Source organism: Drosophila santomea, chromosome 3R (assembly GCF_016746245.2).
Source record: "Drosophila santomea strain STO CAGO 1482 chromosome 3R, Prin_Dsan_1.1, whole genome shotgun sequence".
Lineage (NCBI taxonomy): Eukaryota > Metazoa > Arthropoda > Insecta > Diptera > Drosophilidae > Drosophila > Drosophila santomea.
This window is the reverse complement of record NC_053019.2, coordinates 25,974,129-25,995,081: the sequence shown is the minus strand read 5'-3', so window position 1 is coordinate 25,995,081 and position 20,953 is coordinate 25,974,129. Positions and strand designations below refer to the sequence as shown.

General features: G+C 47.0%; 2 protein-coding genes across 3 annotated transcripts in view; both read left to right on the top strand.

The window, feature by feature from the left end:
- The window catches only part of LOC120451374 (dorsal-ventral patterning protein tolloid), a 29,008-nt gene extending 12,518 nt beyond the window's left edge, over positions 1-16,490 (top strand). For both annotated transcript variants that reach the window (XM_039635025.1, XM_039635024.1), the window contains exons 3-14: positions 9,186-9,550; positions 9,736-10,163; positions 11,387-11,674; positions 12,156-12,395; positions 12,465-13,023; positions 13,078-13,276; positions 13,377-13,641; positions 13,727-13,932; positions 14,131-14,774; positions 14,898-15,078; positions 15,139-15,401; positions 15,461-16,490. In XM_039635025.1, the coding sequence (XP_039490959.1) occupies positions 9,186-9,550; positions 9,736-10,163; positions 11,387-11,674; positions 12,156-12,395; positions 12,465-13,023; positions 13,078-13,276; positions 13,377-13,641; positions 13,727-13,932; positions 14,131-14,774; positions 14,898-15,078; positions 15,139-15,401; positions 15,461-15,784 (3,962 nt within the window). In that variant the 3' untranslated portion in view covers positions 15,785-16,490. The remainder of the gene's footprint in view (positions 1-9,185; positions 9,551-9,735; positions 10,164-11,386; positions 11,675-12,155; positions 12,396-12,464; positions 13,024-13,077; positions 13,277-13,376; positions 13,642-13,726; positions 13,933-14,130; positions 14,775-14,897; positions 15,079-15,138; positions 15,402-15,460) is intronic.
- A 324-nt stretch (positions 16,491-16,814) lies between these two features.
- LOC120453490 (dorsal-ventral patterning protein tolloid) lies at positions 16,815-20,921 on the top strand. The gene is made up of 7 exons (XM_039638227.2): positions 16,815-17,401; positions 17,462-17,532; positions 17,683-18,027; positions 18,088-18,908; positions 18,968-19,229; positions 19,288-19,856; positions 19,917-20,921. The coding sequence occupies exons 1-7, from the start codon at positions 17,201-17,203 to the stop codon at positions 20,861-20,863; spliced, it is 3,216 nt and encodes a 1,071-aa protein (XP_039494161.1). The 5' UTR covers positions 16,815-17,200; the 3' UTR covers positions 20,864-20,921.
- Positions 20,922-20,953: the final 32 nt, after the last annotated feature.

The following is a 20,953-nucleotide window of genomic DNA, read 5'->3' as shown; positions in this document are numbered from 1 at the left end:
GGCAACAAACTAACGCCGCCGTTCGCGCTCTCAAATAAAAAGGCACTTCGAAGGCATGGCATGCATAGCTGCTGGATGCGGGGGCCACCGACTGGAGATGGAAACGGTTCATGTTGCAGGGGCAAGTCATACCCCCACCCCCCTGCCAAAGCAGAGGAATAAATCTGGGAGAGAGGCAAGTGCAGCTCAGCTGGGAATTGCTCAATATGAACATGCACACTGCACTGGGCATAAAAATGCACACCCTGAGATAGATATCAATGTATCTTTAATCTTAAGGATATTCACATTTAAGAAAGAGATATTCATATTTAAGAGAAATTTAACATACATTTTTTGATTTGAAACAGAGTATTTTCCCGCAGTGCTTACAGTACATATATATCCTTGCGAAATCCTTCAAGTTGATTCGTACTGCCTCGTACCTGCTTAGTGCCCTGCAGCGCTCTTAAAAAGTCCATCGCTGAGCTAAGCCAGAGCCTGCTGCCAGAAACTATTTACAATTCGCACTTTTGGCATTGTGTGCAGACGGATTGAGTTAGTTTGTAGCGTTTTCGAGGGGTTTTTGCAGATGGGGGAATGGGGTTTTTGGGGGGCTGATGGAGCTGGTGGAGCTGCAGGCGCAGATTGTTGGGATGCTCACCGCAAAACAGCCAGCAGGATCAGCTTACAAAGCCGCAGCAGGAGCCAGAATGACAGGGGAAAACGTTTTCGGAAGGGGAACTGTGTATGCCCTTAATTAAAAACCACATCTATTTAATACTTAACTTTGTTTCATCTACGCAAATAAACACATAAATTCATTCAATTTTCTGGCATGCATGCCAAACAAATTGCTGGCGGTGAGGCAAATTAATTTATTTACCACACAACATTTGCCCAGTCATTGACCTTATTTAACCTGTCTTTTCATGTCTTTTCCGCACTCAAAGTTGCACAATAGATTTATATAAACTTCCCAAAATACATATGCTTATATGTGTGATGATATATTCGGCATGCTTTTGGAAACGAAAGCTATCGCTGGATTTTGAAAAGCGAATCTCGTGCTCTGCCAGTAAAAACATGACGAACAAAAGCAGGCACAAGAAAAAGGGAAATGCAGCTGCGGAAATGTTAGGAAATCGGAAGTGAGCTGATTCGCAGATCCTTGAAAAAGGGATGAACCGGCTGAGAGGACTTTGTCAGCCATTGACTGCACTTGCAGCACCTGCTTTGCCCATATTTCGCAACAGTTGGGCTAACATTTACAAACTCAAGTCGAGTTTACACTCCGCATTCGAAATCAGGTGCATTTATTGAAATGACATTGCCCCGCACAAGCAGAAACATGTGTAAATAAAATAAACTTGCATTTAAGCTGTTTACATAATTAATTAATGCCAACAAGAATGGCATGTCACCCCGGAATGGCATGAAATTGGGCGACTGGCTGCTGCTTTAGAACTGTTGCGGAATTTCTGCCATCGGCTGACAGCAGGATGCATTTCCAAACTTTTTGCTGCATACTTTATGGCGTATGTGTGCTTCATGTGTATATGTGTGCATGCACACATACATAAGACAAACAAACAAACGAACAAACAAAACAAGTGCCTTGTGTCTGAGCAACCTGTTTGCCAGAATTTGTTATCCCTGCCGCTTGTATGCTGCAATCATTGTTTATGCAAATTGGCATAAATAAGCAGGCAAAGCAAACAAGCTCAAAAGCTGCTCAGATAATGCCACAAAATGGAGCTTATGTTTCTCCCATATTCCCATATGTATAGTACTGTATGTACTTTATTTACATATATATACATACAAACATAAATCCTTAGTCGTGTGAGCGCCTGCAGCTGTGGGCAATCCGTAATTTATGCAAATCGCATTTTAAATTTGTAAATGTTATTTTAATTGTTCGGCCGGCGTTCTGATGACCCAGATACGAAAAAAGGGCGATACAAATCGAATTAATCCAACAACCGATGACCAAAGCAGATCTGTAGTATAATTTATGATTTCCATTTGCATTTCAACAACTTGCCATATCCTTGAGCCTCGATTCCCGCTGTTTTTGTCCTATTCCCAGCATGAAAATGGATTGAAAGCGACAGACCAAAGACAAATTGAATGCGTTTCTGTTTTTGCTTCTGTTCTTTTTGGCCAAAGCAAATGCCAAGAATCCAATACGGAATTCATATGCGGGCGAAATAAAATTGAACCAAATCCAGTCAAGCGAACACTGAGCTTCATTTGCAGCAGTTGAACCCTTTTATTGTCGGATTTGCTTTAATAGGATTTTGAGAGCCAGTCCTTTGACACCAGCAGTAACAGAAACAGAAACAGACACAGAAATCGAAATAGAAATATGTATAAATAAATGTTACATAAAGATCTATGTCCCATCAAAGTATTTTACAAAAATATGGACACAAGGCCTGAATGCCATGGACCGCATTAACACAACAATTCCATCGAATTGTACATGACTTTATTTGTAGCACAGATAATCCGCAGGCAAATAGAAAAACAAATCTACAAGTGCTGTCAGTGAAATTCATGAGAACTTTCTATTCAGTTTAAGGACTTTACTCATCCTAACCTAGAATGAATTTAAAATGAAATATAAGGCATTTATAGGCACTAATCTTACACGATTTTAAAAATGTTCAATTAAATACTCTTCAATGTCCCAAAACCATTTTGATCATATATAGAAATAGAAAACAGATAACAACATTTGTTTAAACAAACGAACATTTTTAATTGAGCGCCAGAGAAATGAAATTCGGATGCCATCGCCGATAGGCAAATGAAGAAGATACTCCGCTGATATCTGGAATGTCTGCATTTTATTTGGCATCATTTGTGGAAAATGTGCAAAAATTGTACGAAAATAAACGCGACGGCAACGAAACACTTTTGCAGCAATTGCACTGTTGATGGCACAATTATCAGATGCAACTGCAAGTGTCGTTTGAAATGGTTTCCCCGGTGGGTGGAGTAGGTGGTGCAGGGTGGTGCTGAGTGGTGCTAGATGGTGCTAGGTGATGCTAGGTGGTGCTGAGTGGTGCATAGTTGCAGAGCGAGTTTATTGAACCTTGGGCCGCAGACTTGACTGTAATAAAGTGGCACCGAAAGTTGAGTTGAGTAGGTGAACTGAATAAAGTGCGCACACAACTTAAACACACTCCAATGAACTGGCATATTCACACTATTCACACATCAGGCGAATATGACTGCGCTTTTCAGCCCCATTTTAAATTGAAAAACTGTGCGCTGCAAAAAAACCACATGCGAACATATATATGCGAGTATATATATATATTTCATCCTATATCTCCTGTATTCCCGTGCTCCAAGCTAAAAACTTTTTCTAAAAATGCTTTGTGCGAACGAGCTCGCTTCTCCGTATTTTTTTTCCTATTTTTTGCCCACTTTTTGTGCGGCTGCAATGGAAAATAGTTTTCGTGTCTGCCGTAGGTGCAAAGTGGCCATAGATGCGGAGTCGGGGCCACAAATACTGCTCCGTACAGCTGCATACATATTTCGACGCAGTTGTCCATCATAAATCTGGCGCACTAACTCAAACATTGGCCCGCTATTGTTTGGCCCCCAGGCTCTATCAGTTCTATCTGCGATTTGGCCGGCGCAAAGAGGATCTGGGGATGTGGGCATGTTTGCCCAGGGAGCAGGAAGAGCCATGGTCCAGCCATGGTAGTACACACACACAAGATTTCGACAGTCAGTGGTTTCATAAGCCCGGTCTGGGCCATTGACCGGCTACTACAGTGGTCATGGAGGCAATCCAACCGATTCTGAGGTGTGACATGCGGTAGTCCGAATGGCAATTGCTTCCATTTCATTAGGATTCATTTCGGCAGTAGATAACCCAACGAAGATAACCGGTGAAACACACTCACCAATTTGCCACACATGATTTGATTCGTTTATTCAATCATTTGACACTCCACTCCACATTTTCCACTCATACAACTTGTTGGTACACCGAGAAAAAGCCAACTATTGTGTGAAATATGATGTATGATTTGGAGAGCATGTGTAGTATACATTATATATAACAAATTCTTGTACTGTGCATACACAGACTATAGTCGCAAGGTGTTTTCCCCATCGTACGAATGTTTTTCGAATAAATAAACAAGCGCAAAACCCACTCATAGACCGACACACACTCATGGAAAGCAAACAAAAGCTACAGCCTAAATCGTGCCCAAATCCAAAACGTCCTGCGGGGTTACTCGTCACCATCGCCATCGTGGCCACCTCCATCTCCAGCTCCATCTTCAGTTCCAAGCTCCAGCTCCAGCTCCATCTCCAAACTCCAGCTCCATCTCCAAACTCCAGCTCCATCTCCATTTTGGGGCAACTATCCTCATTCGCAGTGCTGCTGCTTTTGGCTAATGGTCGAGGTCCTCATGCAATCTCTGCTGCCGCCGGATTAGTTTGTCCAGCCACATATATTCCCCCTTCCCCATCCCCATCCCCATCCCCACCCACATCCAAATCCTCATCTCCATCCACATCCACATTCGCATCCGCTCCTCCAATCTACATCCTTCCTGCCGCTCCATCCGCATCCGCATCCGAATGCGATTCTGTCCGTTTTGTGTTCGAGTGCTTTATTTGTCCGGCTCTATTTGCCTTGATTTCATCTTTAATTTAGGCATCGCCTGAATGTCCATCCATCCATCCTTCCATCCGTTTGCCGCTTTTGTGGCTTGTTTGCTCGCTGGCCGCTTATCAAAACATAATTCCGGCCATGATGGATTCTCCGTCCGCCCATTTAACATGTCCGCGGGGCGTGGCCAGCAAATTGAATTTCATTGTTATGGCTACGGTAATTAATACGCACACACAAACACACTTACATGCAAGGGAATGGATATGTACTATAGAAGAATGGGGGTCACTCACATATGCATGCATATATGCATTTCCGTTCGCTATATGTACGCTCTTCAATGGCAGATTATGCATAATTACACCCATATTTACAATGCCAGCAGCGATTTGAAAGCCAACGTGGCTAACCAGTCAGTTGAACTGTCAAGGCTAATTTTACTTTACTTCAACGGGGTCGTGAGCACCGAGATTTAAGCAGATTTACTAAGGAATCGCTCAAGGGAGTTCAGTTCAAAAGCTAAATTACTCAGCAAAAAACGTGGAATAACACACATTGCTCCATACATATATAGTAATCTATGAAAATAGATATCTATTTATTTTAAAAACGTATTAAAAGACTTTTTCAAATGCAAAAGCATCGAACTAAAACCGTTCATCTTTTAAGCTGCTTTTTGAATTCAGCAGCAATGTCACATTCATTTCAATGTCAAGCGAAACAGCAGATCAACTAGCATTTTTTTGCTGCTCGTTCTCAATCCTTTGTGAGCCCCAAGTATTTTTGCTGTTTAATTGCTTGCGTTTTATTTGCCCACATAGTCGTATTTTATTTTATGACACAACCATTGACATCCGCCAAAGAGCACAAAAGCCATAAATAACAAAAAGAAAGGACCCAAAAAATAACCAGCAAAGCACAGCAGCAACATCAGCAACAACATCAACGTAAAAAAAAAAGGTGAAAAGAAAACGCACTCAACTGACCTCAACAATGGCAATCAGTCGACGTGCTCTCTTCAATTATTTGCTTTTGACCCACAAAATGGACGACCAACTCTGGACGCTGAATGGTGGACTCTGGTGGACTTGGTGGATGTTACCAGCATACAACTGATGCGATGCGTCAAGTGTTGGGGATGCTGCTACTGGTTTTCGCACGTATAAAGCGTGGCCCAGAGCGAATAATCAGTTGGAACCATACCGCCAGGCAGCAGGGCGGCTATAGAGCGATGCTGGGTTTTATTTTTAATTAAACTGGCAGTTGGCAGTCGCGAGCTTCGGCCCGAGAGCTCATAAAGTGGGCAGGCGGACACACATTACGCATACGCCGCGTGACCAGGATTTAGGGTTGTGGCGGGGAGGGGGAAAAGGGGGAAAAGGGATAAAGGGGAAAAGGGAAAGTGCAGCCAGAATGTGTTGAACATTTTTGTGGCCGCCGTTAAAAGGGTGCGCAACTGGACTCGGAACGGAAACGGATTGCCTCTAAAATGGCACGTTTTGTGCGTCAGTTCGTTAGTGTGAATGATGTGGGTGGGCTAAGGACTAAGGACCAAGGACCAAAGACCAAGGACGAGGGAGGAAGGGAGGAAGGGAGGAAGGACTGAGGACTCAGGATAGCAGACTATGTGGGAGGTGGCGACGCTCAAAAATTTAATTACTTTCACTTGTGCGAACTGTTTGTCTGCCAGTCAGATGAGTGGACGAGACGGCCAACAGGCATTTAACGTAAATGTAATGAAATTGCAGACGAACTCAGACGCGCATCGCCTGCTTTCCGTTTCCGTTTGCGTTTGCGTTTGCGTTTCATTTCGTTGCGTTGCATTACGTTTCGTTTCAGAAGTCCTTCGCCTTGATCCTTCTTTGCCCGGTTAACACTTCTTCTTGTGCGGGTGGCAAGACATGCATTATGCGGCAAGTTTTCTCGCCTGCTGAGCTGCGCAGAGTGCATCGTCTTTTTATTACCACATCCACTTCCAAGTCCTACTCCGTATCCTTGGTCCTTCGAGAGTGGGAAACGATAACGGGATTAAATGCCAACTGCAAAACGTGTTTAGCTTCAGCCACTTTCGAGCGCTTCTAGTTGTATTCGTACCTCTTTGTGCCACCATTTCTCTTTGGTGCCGGCATCAAAATCAATCATCCGCCATGTGGGCTGCTATGTTTTAAATTTAAATTTCATGTATGCACAGCCACGCAAGCATATACATATGTATATAGATTTTAAATTCACAACAGGGCACACGTGTTCGCAGCAGTGCACAGATTTTCCGATTGTGTATGTAAATATTTGCGCAATTCTAGAAATTTGTTTGACTGTTAAATCAAATGTAAATACGATATGTTTTCAAAGTCAACATGCTGCGAATGCAGCAAAAACAATGGCGCACCGAGCAAGTAGTTAAATGTGCGAAAACGTGAGCACATTGAATACACAAAACTAGATGGCGTGTAATTTAATTCAGATTTCACAGCATATTCCTAGAGAACGAACTAACAGGATTTCGATTTCACACAGAATTTTGATCCCCACGTCAGCTTAAATCATAATTCCAATCTTTGACAGAAACACAGACGTCTCGATGCCCCGCCGTCTGTCATTTAGTGGGTGTTTTTTGGGTGGCCAATGCCATTTCCTGTTCCTTTTCTCCATTTGCTACAATTGCAGCAAGGCGACCACAGCTCGGTTTACGGTGCGTATGATTGACATTGATTGGACCGCAGCCAAACAAACTGTGGGGTTTTCTTGATTTTTACCCCTTCTGATTGCTATGCTCGGTTGCACTTTCGGGAACTAAATCAAAAAGCGTTTGCAGCTTGATAAATATGTAATTTGCAATTTTGGCCAAAACAACACGCAGCAGTTAACTAAAAACCCGTTGAAGGAGTAACAAAACCAAGATATGCACACATGTTCAGCTGCTTCAGCAGGGGGGTTCCCCTTCAGTACAGTGAATACTTTGAAGTGAAATGCACTTAAAGAACATTCTACAAAGTACGTTCATAACTAAGGGGTTATTTAGCAAAAGTTAAGAAGTAATAAAGTAATAGTTATCAGGCAGAAAGATCGAAACGCAGGAAAATCCTTGATTACTTCCTATGTCATTACGAACTTACTATTCGTGAGGCAACAAATCCAGGATTATTACCCATTGGATACGTGTACAACCGATTGGCATGCGATCCAAGTGGCGATGGATTTTGCAGTCTTCTACTGGAATGACCCACTTCCCAACAAGTTAGACTCACAGTTGCGACTCAAAGATGATTGGTTTTGCCGTTCCAGTTGTAATAATCAAATTGCCAGCACATCGAAGTTTTCCAGCTTCCGAGTTTCCGAGTTCCCGGGTTTCCGTGGACAGAAGGAGCAGGTGAATTGCGAAGGGTGGTGATGGGAATGGGTGGATGAGGATGAGGATGATGAAGAGGAAGCCCGTTGGAGATGCAAGATGGGAATGGCAATCCAGAGGAGGAATGTGGGCCACGTTGAGCGGCCTTCAGAAGTCAAAAGGCGTTAACGTTAATGCCGCCCTATCATGAACTGCCTGGGATCCACGTCCACTCGAGCGCAGGCTTCACTGTGCCAGCCGTGTAAATAGCATGAATGCAATTTTATTTTATTTATGTTTGAATTAAGACGAGCTCTGAGCAGCCAGCCAACCAGCAGCATTTCAGCAGGAGCACTCAGACAGTCTTTATAGGCAAATGAATTGCTCTATGCCCAGCTTATTTTCGGGAAAGTGTGGAGGAAATGCTGTGAAATGCTGTGTTTTGACATGAAAAATAAAGATAAATGTTGCCCAGGGGTTGGTTTAAAATGATTTGCTTAAAATATATTTAACTGGCCAACTGTATAGAGTCTGTATAGTTCGGTATGAGGTATCATTTATTTTCCCCAGCTACTATCTTTTTGTGTTTTTTTGTTTTGTTGAATGTGCAAACGCACTTAATTAATTTTGTTTAACATGTCTGAGGCAGACAGGGCAACAATTTCATATTTAGCTTGTTAACTGTTATCGTTGTTTTTGTTGTTGCTGCTGCTGCCATTTTCACCGACCAGTGGCCATAAACTCCCTTGTGCACATTGCGTATACGCCGTGTGGAGCGTGGGCAAACAAAGGCATCAGCTGGACAGTAACTCTGGACTCCACCCATCCCGCTGATGCTGATGCACTGATTAAATGGATATGCAGAGTGTGTCTATCCAGCCGCCTGGCGAAATGACTGTCAGGGCAGCACGGCTTTATTTTATTTCTGGCCAGGATGGTCACTTGGGGTAATTGACCAGGCCAGTAGATGTTGTCGGTGCGAATTATAAATTACCAGCTGGGCGCATCGGCCAGCATCAGACAGCTAACCAACCGCCAACCAAGTGTACGGATGAGCGAACCGGGAGCCACATGAAATTTCAATTAAAATAAAAATTTATACGCTTTTCGCCTTGTCGCTTATAATTAAAAACAATTTGTAAGTTATGGGCGACGGGGTGGAGGTGTAGGTGGAGGTGGAGCACTGCTATAATGCCCCTAATTTAAATCGCTTTATCTCTGGCCTTGCAGGCGGTTTCATGGGCGACATTGCCCTGCCGGAGGGTGATTCCGGCCCGGTGGTTGCCCACACGCCCATCGACGACGAGGAGCAGGAGCGCCAGGAGGTGGAGCAGCTGCTGGCTGACTCGCCCAGTCCGGTTCACGACCCCGCCTCCGCCTCCGTCGCCGCTTCCGTTTCCGGTGCGGCCAACTCGGGGCCGACCAAGTTCAATGCCACCTTCCAGCTGGATCTGGAGAAGCTCAAGCAGGAGGTCTACCACGAGGGGCTGCAGGTGGAGGAGGAGGGCCTCACCGACATCATCCGCAAGAAGACCAAGCTGCCCAGCTCAGGTCCGGTCAACCTGAAGGCGGGACATGGCCAGTCGCAGACTCAGGTGAGTCATAAACGGGGGCTAGACATAAGCTAAATTAACCTGCCATATTATAAATACATAACTTCACTAATTGTGGTTAGCTATAAATATTCATATCATTAGGTAGTAGAAGCTTATAAATGAGGTCGTTAGTATTTGGAAATTTTAAAAGTACTTTAAAGGTCTGTTAACTTTTAAACCCCCAGAGTGCCAATGAGCCCGTGAAGCCCGGTTCAGACTCACCCTCGGATTACGCACAAGCATCCAGCTACAAGAACGAGGTACTGCCTCCGTCGGAGCAGCGCATCCATGCGGACAAGCCAGCTCGTCTGACGCTGGCCGAGATGGGCCCCAACCCCAAGGGCAGCAACAAGACGCAGTCGCTGCACCGCAATGTGGACACACGAAAGATTCAGTCGGATAACAAGGACATCGAGGACGATTCGGGCAACCATTTTGTGGCCGAGAGGAGGCCATCACAGATTGTGCCCACTTCCTTGCCGGAGCAGCGATCCACTCCTGCACACGTGTACAGCAATGCCGGCGGCAATGGCATGCAGCTGGACGACGAGGTGGACTTCTTGCATTCCCGTGGCGTGGTGAGGAGGCGCCACAGGCGAGGACCGAAGCAGCGGTGAGCCAAAAATGCTAGTACCAAAATAAAGACAGAGGATAAATCCATAAAGAATTTTGACAAAATACATTTGGGATTAAAAACTATGTAGTTAGCTAAGATTATTAGCAGCACAAAACATTCTTTATTTTAGCTGTGCGATCATTTTTTACCAAGTTATGCCAAAAACGCCGATTGAAAATATCTGATTTTTTATAAAAAGGTTTTTTTTCGAATTTTTGTTAAAAAATAATCAGTTTTTTTCCAATAGCAGTAAAAATAGTTGTCCAAATGTGGAATGCCATACCTCGTTGAACTCGTAACAAAATTCCCTATCGATCGATGTACATACTTTGAAATTCTAATTTTTGGCCATTTTTTGCAAATTTTGATGATGGTACCCCTTATCGAAAATGCGAGAATTTGTCAAATTTTTTTTTTTCGAAAATCGAAAAAGTAGGGATAGACATAGTTAGTTGTGTTTATTAGCAGCACAAAACAGTCTTTATTTTAGCTGTGCGATCATTTTTGGCCAAGTTATGCCAAAAACGGCGATTGAAAATATCTGATTTTTTATAAAAAGGTTTTTTTTCGATTTCTTGTTAAAAAATAATCCGTTTTTTTCCAATAGCAGTAAAAATAGTTGTCCAAATGTGGAATGCCATACCTCGTTTAACTCGTAACAAAATTCCCTATCGATCGATGTACATACATTGAAATGCAAATTTTTGGCCATTTTTCGCAAATTTTGATGATGGTACCCCTTATCGAAAATGCGAAAATTAGTCTATTTTTTTTTTTTCGAAAATCGAAAAAGTAGGGATAGACATAGTTAGTTGTGTTTATTAGCAGCACAAAACAGTCTTTATTTTAGCTGTGCGGACATTTTTGGCCAAGTTATGGCGAAAACGTCGATTGAAAATATCCCATTTTTTTTACAATAACCGGACTGTCGCTATAACCGGATTCTACTGTAGTTGCTTTTTAATACCCACTTATTTTTAAATATTTAATGCTATTATCACAAGATGATTTTTTGCTATGAATAAAACATGTATCAATTGCAGAATTTAAGTAGCAAAAAACAATATAACAACTAAACAATTAAATTTTGTTAATGCCGCAAATCTAGAATTTATGTGCAACTCATTAGATAATTTATATGTTTTTTTTTTGTTTAATTGGCACAACAATGGGTATTTTAACCCGTCTTTAAAAATGTCAATTCAATGTTTTCCCTGCAGAAGAAGCAACCAGCACTTGGAGCACGAGGCCAAGCTGCAGCGATTGAAGGAGGAGCTGAGTCGTCCAGTCATCGAGGGCCACCACCACCGCCAGTCGCACCACCAGAAGCAGCTGCAGCACCGCCCGCACCACCAGAGCCACCACCGCAAGAAGCACCGGCGACAGCAGCACCACCGTCGACGTGGCCAGAGCACCACGCAATACGTGAACCATTCCCCGCCAGGATTCAATCAATCGCAGCAAGCCCAGCAGCAGTCAGTGCCTGAAATGGATTTGCTGAAAGCGGAGTAAGTTGCGCAATGGCAATCCTCACCAGTTTTTTTCCACCCCCCTCCCCCTGGGGCAACCACCACCGCCACATCCGTTTCCGCTGCCATTTCCTGGCCCCACTGTAAATTGCTGGCCATTTTCATTCAGAGGTTTTTCGGCATAAACTTTAAACAAACAGCAGCCATTTTGGCAGCTCACACAGACACAAACAAAGGCTCATTCACACACACACACACACACCCATTTACACAGGCCCATTGCTCATTGTGCGGTTGTGTTGGTGTATGCGTGCGTGTGTGTGTGTGTTTGTGCATGTTAAAAGTTATGAATTTTAATAGAAATTCGCGTGCCAAAAGTTGTGCCTTACAACAACAGTGAAAAATGTATGGAAAACTGTTGGCAATTAAAATTACGCATACGCCTCGTAAAACTTTTTGCCCATCCCTTTCCAAAATCAACCATAACTAACAAGGAGACATCTTTCCCCGCCATCTGCAGAGCAACCGAGGATGAGGAGCACCAGCGCCATCGGGTGGCACGTGCCGTCACCGCCAAGAAGGAACGCATCTGGGACTATGGAGTGATTCCGTACGAGATCGATGGCAACTTCAGTGGCATTCACAAGGCGCTCTTCAAGCTGGCCATGCGCCACTGGGAGAACTCCACGTGCATCAAGTTCGTGGAGCGCGACCCGGAGATCCATCCCAATTACATTGTGTTCACGGTGCGCAGCTGCGGGTGAGTTTGAACTCCTGGATACCACCAGGAATATCATTCTATTGCCCTAATCCCCCAATGCCCCAATAGATGCTGCTCATTTGTGGGTAAACGCGGCAATGGACCGCAGGCCATCTCAATCGGCAGGAACTGCGACAAGTTCGGCATTGTGGTCCATGAGCTGGGTCACGTGGTGGGCTTCTGGCACGAGCACACGCGTCCGGATCGGGAGAAGCACGTGGTCATCGAGCACAACAACATCATGAAGGGCCAGGACTACAACTTCAACATGCTATCGCCCGACGAGGTGGACTCGCTGGGCATGGCCTACGACTACGACTCGATCATGCACTACGCGCGGAACACGTTCTCCAAGGGCACCTACCTGGACACCATCCTGCCCATCGAGATGAAGGGTCGCAAGCGCCCGGAGATTGGCCAGCGCTTGCGCCTCAGCCAGGGTGACATCGCCCAGGCCAATCTGCTGTACAAGTGTCCGAAGTGTGGACGCACCTTCCAGGAGAGTTCCGGCATCTTTGCCTCACCATCTCACTACACGGCCGGAGCTCTGAGCAATGAGACGGAGCACTGCGAGTGGCGCATCACAGCCACCTACGGCGAAAGAGTGGAACTGAAGCTGGAGAATATGGTATTAATCATTAATTATAATTCCACGTACACACTTCTCACACTTTCTCCTTAGAACATCTTCAAGTCAAACAACTGCGAGACGGACTACCTGGAGATCCGGGATGGCTACTTCGAGAAGTCGCCGCTCATTGGGCGCTTCTGCGGCAAGGTGGACAAGGAGGTGATCCGCACGGAGTCCAGTCGCATGCTGCTCACCTATGTGAATACACACCGCGTCGAGGGCTTCAGGGGCTTCAAGGCGGAGTTCGATGGTGAGTGGGTGTGAGTGGGTGCATGCCATGAATGGGGAAAATGGAGCAAATGGGGAATGACAGTGGTCGCTGCAAGTTCCTGACATTCCGTTTTCCATAGTTGTTTGCGGTGGCGAGTTGTCCGTGGACGATGCCGTTGGCCGTTTGGAGTCGCCCAACTATCCGCTGGACTATTTGCCCAACAAGGAATGTGTGTGGAAAATAACTGTGCCCGATAGCTACCAGGTGGCGTTGAAATTCCAGTCCTTCGAGGTGGAGAACCACGACAGTTGTGTCTACGACTACGTCGAGGTCCGTGACGGTCCTGGCCAGGATGCGCCGCTAATTGGCGTTTTCTGTGGCTACAAGCCGCCGCCGAACATGAAGTGAGTGCCACTGAAGAGGTTCACCCTTTTCCCCTCCCGGTTTTAAAACGAAGGAACTCTGCTTTTGTTCGGCGTCCCTTTGCAGGTCAAGTGGCAATTCGATGTACGTGAAATTCGTGTCGGACACATCGGTGCAGAAGGCGGGCTTCTCGGCCGTGTTCATGAAGGAGGTGGACGAGTGCGAGACCCAGAACCACGGATGCGAGCACGAGTGCATCAACACCCTGGGCGGCTACGAGTGCAGCTGCCGCATCGGATTCGAGCTGCACAGCGACAAGAAGCACTGCGAAGGTGGGTTAACTGCCAAAGTGCTCCTCAATCGAGTTATATTCGTTCGCTTTTATGTTAATAATTGCAAGGGGAACATACCAATCTTAACCAGAAAATGCCCAACCAAGTCATGGGTTTGCTACTTTTCAGCATAAACTGCAGCTATTAAAAATTACAATTACCTAACTTTTTAATCGAATTTCTCCCTTTTCCATCAAGATGCCTGTGGCGGCGTCATCGAGTATCCGAATGGCACCATCACCTCGCCCTCGTTTCCCGAAATGTACCCGCTGCTGAAGGAGTGCATCTGGGAGATTGTGGCGCCACCCAAGCACAGGATATCGCTGAACTTCACCCACTTCGACCTGGAGGGCACGGTGCATCAGCAATCGGACTGTGGCTACGATTCGGTAACCGTCTACTCAAAGCTGGGCGAGAATCGTCTGAAGAGGATCGGCACCTTCTGCGGCTCCAGCATTCCGCCGACGGCCACCTCCGAGAGTAATGCGCTGAGATTGGAGTTCCATTCGGACAAGTCCGTACAGAGATCGGGTTTCGCGGCCGTCTTCTTCACGGACATCGATGAGTGTGCGGTGAACAATGGTGGGTGTCAGCACGAGTGCCGGAACACCATTGGATCCTACATCTGCATGTGCCACAACGGGTACTCCATGCACGAGAATGGACACGACTGCAAGGAGGGCGAGTGCAAGTACGAGATCTCCGCCCCCTTTGGCAGCATCTTCAGTCCCAATTACCCGGATTCCTATCCCCCGAATGCGGACTGCGTGTGGCACTTCATCACCACGCCGGGCCACCGCATCAAGCTGATTTTCAACGAGTTCGACGTGGAATCGCATCAGGTGGGCATGACAAAGTAGAGTTTATGTAAATGCACCTCATTTAAGTACTGTGCCCTGTAGTTTCTGCCATTCTGCGTAATGATGTTTCTTTGAGCCCTGTAATTTGCATTGAATTTCTTGCAGGAATGCACCTACGATAACGTGGCCGTCTACGATGGGGAGTCCGAGTCCAGTTCGGTTCTGGGCCGCTTCTGTGGGGATAAGATACCCTTCCCCATCTCCTCCACCAGCAACCAGATGTACATGGTGCTCAAGACGGACAAGAACAAGCAGAAGAACGGATTCACGGCCTCCCACTCCACGGGTATGTTGGTGTTCAAATCCCAAGCCAGCTGCAACTTCAGCATTTTCTGTTTACTTGCAGCCTGTGGAGGATATTTGCGTGCCACCAGCCAGGTGCAGCAGTTCTACTCGCACGCCCGGTTCGGGAACCAGGACTACGACGATGGCATGGACTGCGAGTGGACCATCGCGGCTCCGGACAACAGCTACGTGCAACTCATCTTCCTCACCTTCGACATCGAGAGCAGCGAGAACTGCACCTTCGACTACGTGCAGGTGTTCTCGGACATTGACGATGTGTACGGACAGTACGGACCCATGTACGGACAGTACTGTGGCAATGTGGTGGGTATACCTATTTCGGTTATCCGGAGAACTTAAAAGCTAGGTATTATGTGTTACAGCTGCCGCAGGACATCAACTCCATGACCCATTCCCTGCTGGTGCGTTTCAAAACCGACGGTTCGGTGCCGATGAAGGGCTTCTCCGCCTCATATGTGGCCGTGCCCAATTCGGGGGAGTACGATCACTCCGACGAGGATGTGGAGAACTCGTACAGCTCCGAGATGGTCACCCCGTTTCCGGGCTCCCTGAAGAGCATGTACATCGAGGACACGCAGGAGGAGACCGACGAGTACAGCGACTTCAGCGGCAATCAACTGGTCTTCAATGGGCAGTATCGTGGTCGATACAGTCTGCCCAATCGGTACTACTCCGGAAAGGCATAGGGCGAACCACGGAGGTGGAACCACGGACCGTGCGCCAAAATACATGACAATATATTAAAAAAGGAATTTATTTAACAGATTTAGGCATATCGTCGCGTACATAAAACAGACTTTCCCGATCTTCCACGCGCACTCCGCTGGCCATGTCCAGGATATAATCAAAGATCCAATACTAGTTTTAGGCACTCGAAACACACTCGAAACACATTGTTAGGTTCCAGTCGACTAAGATCTGCGGTGGCAATTACTTAGACCTATGTCATACATGTAATGTACTTTGACTACACTCTTCTCTAGCTCTAGACTCTGTGGCTAAATGTGCAATTCCTCTTTTCCCATTTCCCCTTTTTGCATTTGACTGCTTTTTTCTCTCTGAGGCATTTTCTTTTCGGATATCTATATTCTACTATATAGTGTGCCATATTTAATGGTAATGATGGCGTTGGAGTGCATTTCGTTAGGCATCTTAGCGTAAGTCAATGGGTGGCCCATATCAGAATCGGAACGCAAGTTAGGATAGAAAAGAGATACACACATATCTGCGGAAGCACCGAAAGTGGAAGGTCCTCGTCCTCGCAGATGGATTGAATTTTTCACACACAGGCATATGTACAACTCTCGGATATTTGACTCAACTTAATACGTAATTAAATCTATACATACATACTATTAAAACTTGCATAGTAACTATGTTTTAAAACCAAAACAAAACGAGTTTGAAGAATGTTATTTACGGGTTTTTTCGCCTTCGTGAGTTTTATGGGTTTATGGCCCTAGATGCCACCTTGCCACTCAGATGCGCAGGCAGAAGCGCCATGGCTCTTGAATAGCATTTGGAGGTGGAATTACCGCGAAACGATTCGTTCATGCGGCGGATTTACGATCATTAATGACCTGCCCTAAAAGGCCCGAATCCGCCGCTTAAGCAACGCAACACCTGATCCTGGGCAAATGCCCCTGAGCCCGGCCAGCGACCCAGGTAGATGGTCACATACATGCATGGAGATGTATGGCAATGTCAAGGTGCGAGCAGGGATACCCAAATCAAAATCCATTGAATGCAAACAACAGAACAACAGGCGGCAGACAATGGTCATCCCGAATCGCCAATGAGGAGGGGTCGGTCGGCGGATCAGGTCTGGTTATGGCCCTCGTCTCGTCTCTCCCTCTATTGAGCTGTCCCTCCCTTCCAAGTGCGGTCAGTCGAGATTCTGCACTGGCCTGGTCTGCCCTGGTCTGCCCCGCCCCTCGTCCACCGTTGAGATCTGTTACCTGCTGTTCACTCACTCGATCCGTGGAACCCTTGTCTTCACCAGCACCAGTATAATTCGGCAATCGCGGTCCACGAGCGCTCAGTTAGAACTTTGAACTGGTTGAAGCAACTTCAGGGAACGAGCCCCCAGAAATACGCAAGAAATGAAAGGAATGCGCCACCACATGCCCATGAAAATGAAAGCGAAATTCGTTGTGCTCTCTGTGGGCGCTCTGTGGATAATGTTGGTTTTTCTGCTGGATTCCGCCGAGGGCAGGCGACTGAGTCAGCTGCCCGAGAGTGAGTGCGATTTTGATTTCAAGGAGCAGCCGGAGGACTTTTTTGGCATGCTAGTTGCCGCACAGGTGAGTGGCGGAGTCACGTGGCCAAGCACGAAGTTGCAATCTCCAGCTTTACCACAACAGGTGCCGCCAAAGGAGGCAAAGGAGCCACAGGATGACATCCAGCCACTCAAGGCAGACAGACAATATTCGGGGTAAGTTCCACTGGGATTTATCCCGCACACAATGGCGCGCAATTAGCCGACACACTTGCCCTGGGCACTGGAGTGTCCTGCCTTTGGGGCACGTAAGTAATACCTGAGCTCATAAGCCCTCCCCTCCCCCCATCTGAACCACCCACACAGGAGACGGCGGAAGCAGGCGCATAAATCGCGAAACAAAGCCGCTCTGAGATTACCCCCACCATTTCTGTGGACCGATGACTCCGTTGATGTCCTGCAGCACAGTCACTCACCCACTTTGGGTGGGAAAGCAGTACAGAGGAGGCGAAGAGCTGTTACTGTGCGGAAGGAGCGGACCTGGGACTATGGCGTCATACCCTACGAGATCGATACCATCTTCAGTGGAGCCCACAAGGCGCTCTTCAAGCAGGCCATGCGCCACTGGGAGAACTTCACCTGCATCAAGTTCGTGGAGCGGGATGCCAATTTGCATGCGAACTACATATACTTTACAGTCAAGAATTGCGGGTAAGTCTGATTTGCCTTTTAAGGAGAATTATTTTATAATTTTTATCCCAACCCTGTTAGTTGCTGCTCGTTTCTGGGCAAGAATGGCAACGGACGCCAGCCCATCTCCATTGGACGCAATTGCGAAAAGTTCGGCATTATAATCCATGAGCTCGGTCACACGATCGGGTTTCACCATGAACATGCCCGTGGCGACAGAGATAAGCACATCGTGATTAACAAGGCGAATATCATGAGGGGTCAGGAGTACAACTTCGATGTCCTCTCGCCGGAGGAGGTGGACTTGCCCCTACTGCCCTACGATCTTAACTCCATTATGCACTATGCCAAGAACTCGTTCTCGAAGAGTTCCTACCTGGATACCATCACACCGATAGGAATACCACCCGGTACCCATTTGGAGTTGGGTCAGCGGAGGCGTCTTAGTCGCGGTGACATTGTCCAAGCCAATCTGCTTTATAAGTGCGCCTCCTGTGGACGCACCTATCAGCAGAATTCGGGACACATAGTGAGTCCCCACTTTGTGTACTCCGGCAATGGAGTGCTCAGCGAGTTCGAGGGCAGCGGCGATGCTGGGGAAGATCCCGCCGCGGGATCCGAATTCGATGCCTCGCTGACCAACTGCGAGTGGCGAATTACGGCCACCAATGGGGAGAAGGTCATCCTGCATCTGCAGCAGCTGCATCTGATGAGCTCCGATGATTGTACGCAGGATTACCTGGAGATCAGGGATGGCTACTGGCACAAATCGCCTCTGGTGAGACGAATCTGTGGGAATGTCAGCGGGGAGGTCATCACCACGCAGACAAGTCGCATGCTCCTCAACTATGTCAACCGGAATGCAGCCAAAGGTTATCGCGGATTCAAGGCGAGATTCGAGGGTAAGTTTCAAGCTTCTCAAAGAAAAACAAAAAGGAGATAACCCATGTATACCTTCTAGTGGTTTGTGGTGGGGATATCCAGCTGACCAGGGATCAGTCCATAGACTCACCCAACTATCCGCTGGACTACATGCCCGACAAGGAGTGCGTGTGGCGCATAACGGCTCCGGATAACCACCAGGTGGCTCTGAAGTTCCAGAGCTTTGAGCTGGAGAAACACGATGGTTGTACCTATGATTATGTGGAGATACGGGATGGCAATCACAGTGAATCCCGTCTCATAGGACGCTTCTGTGGAGATAAGCTGCCGCCCAATATAAAGTAAGTTACTTTTAAAGCAGAAAAGATCACTAACCAGTGAATATGTATCACATTATAGAACCCGCACCAACCAGATGTACATCCGTTTCGTATCCGACTCATCGGTGCAAAAGCTGGGATTCTCCGCCGCCCTGATGCTGGATGTGGATGAGTGCAGATTCACGGATCACGGATGCCAGCACCTGTGCATCAACACCCTGGGTAGCTATCAATGTGGCTGTCGCGCGGGATACGAGTTGCAGGCGAATGGCAGGACCTGCGAGGATGCCTGTGGAGGAGTTGTGGACGCCACCAAATCCAATGGCTCACTCTACTCACCATCGTATCCGGATGTGTATCCCAACTCCAAGCACTGCGTTTGGGAGGTAGTGGCGCCACCGAACCACGCTGTCTTCCTAAACTTCACGCACTTTGATTTGGAGGGCACACGGTTCCACTACACCAAGTGCAACTATGATTACCTGATTATATACTCCAAAATGAGGGATAATCGCCTGAAGAAGATTGGCATTTATTGTGGTCATGAGCTGCCTTCGGTGGTCAACTCCGAGCAGAGTGTTCTCAGGCTGGAGTTCTACTCGGATCGCACCGTCCAGAGAAGTGGATTTGTGGCCAAGTTTGTGATAGGTAACTAAGAAAACAACACTTCATTCACATATGATTACTAATATCTTTTCTATCCCACAGATGTGGATGAGTGTTCTATGAACAATGGTGGCTGTCAGCATAGATGCCGGAATACCTTTGGATCCTACCAGTGCAGCTGCCGGAATGGATACACATTGGCTGAAAATGGGCACAACTGCACGGAGACGCGTTGCAAGTTCGAGATCACCACGTCGTATGGCGTGTTGCAGAGTCCCAACTATCCGGAGGACTATCCGAGAAACATCTACTGCTACTGGCACTTCCAGACCGTACTGGGCCACCGGATACAGTTGACATTCCACGACTTCGAGGTGGAGAGCCACCAGGAGTGCATCTACGATTATGTGGCTATCTATGATGGTCGTTCCGAGAATAGCTCCACCTTGGGTATCTATTGCGGTGGACGTGAGCCGTACGCCGTTATCGCCTCCACCAACGAGATGTTCATGGTGCTGGCCACGGATGCGGGTCTGCAGAGGAAGGGTTTCAAGGCCACCTTTGTCTCCGAGTGTGGTGGCTACTTGAAGGCCACAAATCATTCGCAGACCTTCTACTCGCATCCACGATACGGCAGTAGGCCGTACAAGCGCAACATGTACTGCGACTGGCGCATTCAGGCGGATCCAGAGAGCAGTGTCAAGATCCGTTTCCTGCACTTCGAGATCGAGTACTCGGAGCGATGCGACTACGATTATCTGGAGATCACCGAGGAGGGCTACTCGATGAACACCATCCACGGGAGATTTTGCGGAAAGCACAAGCCACCGATTATAATCTCGAACTCGGACACCCTCCTGCTGCGATTCCAAACGGACGAGAGTAACTCACTGAGGGGCTTCGCCATCTCCTTTATGGCCGTGGATCCACCGGAGGATTCTGTGGGCGAGGATTTCGATGCGGTTACACCCTTTCCGGGCTATCTGAAGAGCATGTATTCCTCAGAATCGGGAGGCGACCACCTCCTGCCGCCCAGCAGACTCATTTAGATGAACAGAAAGGTCCTGCGACGATATTTAGTGTTTAATGTTTGTTGTTGAAATTTGTAAATAGATTATGAATAAAAATATTTCGAAATA

Excerpts from the sequence above, each read along its gene's own strand:
- LOC120453490 (XM_039638227.2), top strand. The coding sequence starts at position 17,201 with ATGAAAGGAATGCGCCACCACATGCCCATGAAAATGAAAGCGAAATTC. Across the intron at positions 18,028-18,087 it reads TTTACAGTCAAGAATTGCGG|TTGCTGCTCGTTTCTGGGCA; the intron begins GTAAGTCTGATT and ends CAACCCTGTTAG. Across the intron at positions 18,909-18,967 it reads ATTCAAGGCGAGATTCGAGG|TGGTTTGTGGTGGGGATATC; the intron begins GTAAGTTTCAAG and ends TATACCTTCTAG.